This window comes from Mus caroli, chromosome 4 (genome assembly GCF_900094665.2).
Source record: "Mus caroli chromosome 4, CAROLI_EIJ_v1.1, whole genome shotgun sequence".
NCBI lineage: Eukaryota > Metazoa > Chordata > Mammalia > Rodentia > Muridae > Mus > Mus caroli.
Genome location: NC_034573.1, coordinates 107,135,107 through 107,140,108, shown reverse-complemented (window position 1 = coordinate 107,140,108; position 5,002 = coordinate 107,135,107). Strand labels below are relative to the sequence as shown.

The following is a 5,002-nucleotide window of genomic DNA, read 5'->3' as shown; positions in this document are numbered from 1 at the left end:
CCGGAGCTCTTGTCTCTAGCTGCATATGTATCGAAAGATGACCTAGTCGGCCATCAATGGAAAGAGAGGCCCATTGGACTTGCAAACTTTATATGCCCCAATATAGGGGAATGCCAGGGCCAAAAGAATGGGAATGGGTGGGTAGGGAAGTGGGGGGCGCTATGGGGGACTTTTGGGATAGCATTGGAAATGTAATTGAGGAAAATATGTAATAAAAATATTAAAAAAAAAAAATTCCAATGTTGCCTTTAAAGAATGAATCACCAAGTTCTCAGAATTCACGTTTAATAGATACTTAAAAAAAGAAGAAAAAAGAATTAACAGACTGTTTTCTGTGACTGATAGAAGATGGTCTGCCCAAAACACAGCTCAGACCATTACCAATAGTGGAAGAAAGGCTATCCATCCCCAGCCCTGTAGGAAAGGCTTATCTGGAATCCCACCACATCATGTGTTTAAGCATGAGTAGAGTACAAGAGAGTTTCTTCTGGCTGCTCAATGCTGCCTGGCAGAAAAATGGTCCAGCGCTCACTTCTGCTTAGAGAAATACTCTTTGCTCTTATTGACATCAGGTTTGATGGTATCACTGCCAGGTTTCCAGCCAGCTGGGCACACTGCCAAGAGAAAGAGATTATTAATTAGTAACCTGTTCCGGCTGTGTATTTTCCGCCCCTTCATCCTTGTATGTCTTCTGTGGCACACGCTGGCAGGCTATGGTAAAGATATGGAGGCAAGCAGGTTATGAGTTTGAAGCCAACCTAGGCTACACATTGTTTTATGGCACATACCTTTACTCCAGCACTCAAAAAGCAAAGGCAGTCAGATCTCTGGAATTAAGTTCAAGGCCAGCCCTGAATTCTAGCCAAGTGAGACCTATCTTAGCCAAATTCCAGGCTAGGCTGGATGGATGATAAGACTCTGTCCCTCAACTCCCCACCAAAACCCAAAGCAGCTAGAGAAGATAGCCCACATCTGATGGTTTGCAACTGCCTGGCACTCAACACCTTCTACATGCATAATTCTAAAAAATAATAAACTTTAATTTAAAAATCTGATCCTGGGGAGGCAAAAATAAATAAATAAATCTGATCTTGAGTTGGATCAACTTTGAAATCTGCCACTCAGGATTTTGGTATAGCTAACAATGTTTACACCTCACTACAGCCTATAATATTTATCTTTATTTTCTTGAACCAATTGTCATCTCCAAGGCTTGCTTTGCTGCCTCTGTCTGCTAACCTAGGCCTAGAATGTTTTCAGCTTGAGGCTTTCTGATCTCTAACTGGCTATTCTACTCAGCTCGTCTAGCTCAAACTCCTCTCTAGGCTAACTAATTCAATTTCCTTTCCCTCTCCGCCTCTCTTGAATTGCTCTTAGTTTCATACTAACATTGGCAAACTCTTCTAATCTTCTGCTTCCTTCTCATTCTCTTGCTTAATCTGTCTTCACCTGTGCCTAGCTTGTTCTTGCTTCAACCCATCTTGATAAAACTGCCTCCTCCTGTCCCTGCACTGCCCCCTGAAGTAGCTTCCCGTTCTCTCATGAAAGCTGGGCATATCCTATTCTGTCAAATCTTTCTCTAATTTGCCAACTTTGCCTCTCAATTAGACACCACTTTCAAACAAGGGTGCTTCCTTCTATAAACTTACTTTGTCTTCATTGTTTGGGATTAAAGGCATGTGTTCAATAAACAATACAATCTGAGGTTCACAGTGTGATCAAATATTCTGCAACAAGAGCCCTAACATACTATTTATTATAGCTCATTTATTTGCATCTAAAAAATCTAATAAAACTTATCTCTACTATGTCTATAATAGCCTGTCTGAATGGCAAAAACGCAGCAGGACCTAGTCTCAACCAAAACCAAACTTAAAACATGCAACAGAAGGTGCTAGAGCTTGGTTCTTCAAGAAGCCATCATGGAATTAACACTCTTTATACTCCACAAGCCAGCAAAATGGCTTAGTGATTAAGCCATGAAGCCCAACAACCCTGGGTAGAAAGACAAAATTAACTCCTACCATGAATTATCCTGATATACACACCAATTGATACATAAGCACACCCACCCTGCCACAAAATAAGTTATTAAAAAGCAAAAGTTCAGCTGGACGTAGTGGCACATATCTTTAATCCCAGCACTCGGGAGGCAGAGGCAGGCAGATTTCTGAGTTCGAGGTCAGCCTGGTCTACAGAGTGAATTCCAGGACAGCCAGGGCTATACAGAGAAACCCTGTCTTGAAAAACCAAAACAAACAAACAAATAAACAAACCAAAACAAAAAGCAAAAGTTCTGGCAGAAGCTGCATCCATTTAGTACAAAAGACTAGGCTAGGGGTTAGAGAGATGGCTTAGTGATTAAGAGTGCTTCCTGCTCTTCCAGAGGTCCAAAGTTTGTGATTCCAGGGATCCAATGCACTCTTCTGGCCTCCAGAGGCTCCTACACAGACTTGGCATACAGTAACCCTTCTTGTGGGGGGAGGGGATGTTTCTAGACAGGGTTTTCTATATAGCTCTGGCTATCCTGAAACTCACACTACAGACCAGGCTGGGCTCAAACGCACAAAGATCCACCATATCCAGTGATGAAAAGTTCCAGAAATAATGGAGATGGATATGGATGTATATATATTTAAAATGGTAAATTATTTTACCAGAATAAAAGTTGCAAATACCAACATAAAGCACTTAAAAATGATTTACTAGCATTCTTTCATTCCTTAACAGAAGACTAGGTAAAATAAAATGCGAGTTTGTTAATCCCAGCACCAGCATCCAGGAGGTGGAGATTTTCAAGTTCAAACTTAGCTACAGAGAGCAGCCTAAGCTACATCAGATTCTCTCCCAACCCCCACCCAAAAGCCTTAAAAACCCAAAATACATAGCATTTCAAAATCCCAGGAGCAGCAACCTTCAAATATCAAGCTACAACCCCAGGGATTTTTGTTGGGTGTATGTGATTTGGTTTGTTTTTTTAGGGGGCCAGTGTCTGTTATTTTGACACGAGAACTCAATGTAACACGTGTTGGACTCCAGTTTGCAGCAAGCAAATTTCCTTCTAAGTACTGAGACTGTAGGTGCAACCCACTATACCTAACTGCCTCTCAGTGTTAACTGTCTAACTACAAAAACCAAAACCAAAAAGAAACCAAAGCCATCAGTTTACAAATGCTGTTCCATTTTAATTGTCTTCAACTCCTTTGTAAAGAGCAGTTTCTTAATCTTTTACACACTTAGGAAAAAGTCTAAGATTGGCTGTATTTTCTGCATGACAACTGCTACCCACCTAGAGAGACCCTATCTTCGAAAAACCAAAAAATAAGTAAAATTAACATCAGAGATCCACCTGACTCTGCCTCCAAAAAGAAAATAAGAGTATAAAAGGTGTGGTATGATGCCAGCTTGCTGGCAAGGCTCCCATAACCCCTTAATTTGGACACAGACTTAATTAACTCTTTAGTCCAGGTTGGCCTTGAATGTGCACTACTCCTGCCTCTGCTGGGATTACAGGACTGAGCTACAAGTAGGAAGAACAGACTTTCACACAGCAAAATATTACCTTGATCCTATAATGAGTTCTCCAACACCTTTTATTTTTGAGCATGTAGTCCTATAACTCACTAAGAAGCCCAGAATGAGCCTGACCTTAAACCTCTTCCCGAAAGTGCTAGGATTATACTAAGCTACATCCCCAGCACCAAAATACCAACTCTTGGTAGCATGAATGCTAGACATGAACCTCAGGGACTCACAGGTTAGAGAAGCTACCAAGGAGCTACATCTGTAGTAACCATACATTTTTGAGGTCAGAAGAGGGCACTGGACCCCTAGAAATGGAGTTGACTTTTTGATCCACCATGTATGTGCTAAGGATCAAATCTAATTCATTTAACCACTAAATTACCTTTCTAGTTTTTTGTTTATTTTTTTGTCAAAAGAAAAATTCTTTTTTCTCTTGAAACACGATTAGGTAGCTCTGGCTGTCCTGGAACAGGCTGGCTTCAAATTCAGTTTGCCTCTGCCTCCTGATTACTGGGCTTAAACAACTACACCCAATTTGTTTTATCCTCTATAGTGAGATCCTCCTCAGATCTGCAGCAGTCAGTGATTCCAAATCAGAACAGAAGTGGAGAATATGGTGTTTGAACAAAAAGCCTTTGTTTTTTCCTCAGGGCAACTATTTATTAATCCCCACAGAAAACTCTAACCACAGCCTTTCACAGACACAATCACCCTTTTATCCAATAGCCTTTGTGCCCTACCACCCACTATGCCACTAACAGGCAGATGACTTACCTTCACCATGTTTGTCAGTGAACTGGAAGGCCTGGACTAGTCGTATAATCTCATCCACAGAGCGGCCAACGGGAAGATCGTTTATTGTTATCTGTCGAAGGATACCTTTATCATCAATAATAAAAAGGCCCCTGGGTGGAAGAAATTGAAGGATTGAGAAAAACTCATTACAAGTCCTCATTGTTAGAATTCCTAAGGAAATGGGCTTGCTACAAGTTATACCAACCTACCACTAGTGAGACCACTCACTACATTAAATAACTCAATGAGAAAGAGCTATAGCTCAGTTTGCAGAGTGTTTGCCTAGCATGCAGAAAACACTGGGTTTGATGCCCAAAACCAAACATGACAGATGCAGACATGGTGCACTAATGTAAAGTGCAGACAGTTAGTTGATCAGGAGTTCAAGTTTATCTTCAGCTATCTGACACCATTTCCAAAATAAAATAGGTTGGAGGAGAGGCATGATGGCACACGCACATAAATTCTAGTAAGAGGTCAACCTGAAGTTTAAGGCCAAATAGGGCTATAACAAGACTGTCTCAAAACTAAAAACAGGGCTGGTGAGATGGCTCAGCAGGTAAGAGCACCCAACTGCTCTTCTGAAGGTCCAGAGTTCAAATCCCAGCAACCACATGGTGGCTCACAACCATCCGTAACGAGATCTGACGCCCTCTTCTGGAGTGTCTGAAGACAGCTACAG

The 5,002-nt window shown here is 41.4% G+C and overlaps 1 protein-coding gene across 1 annotated transcript in view; it reads right to left on the bottom strand.

Annotated features, from left to right (window-relative positions):
* Positions 1-268: 268 nt before the first annotated feature.
* The window catches only part of Prdx1 (peroxiredoxin 1), a 12,747-nt gene continuing 8,013 nt past the window's right edge, over positions 269-5,002 (bottom strand). Inside the window, exons 5-6 of the mRNA XM_021160767.2 lie at positions 4,300-4,430; positions 269-614 (exon numbers count right to left, since the gene is read on the bottom strand). Coding sequence (XP_021016426.1) covers positions 529-614; positions 4,300-4,430 — 217 coding nt within the window. The 3' untranslated portion in view covers positions 269-528. The remainder of the gene's footprint in view (positions 615-4,299; positions 4,431-5,002) is intronic.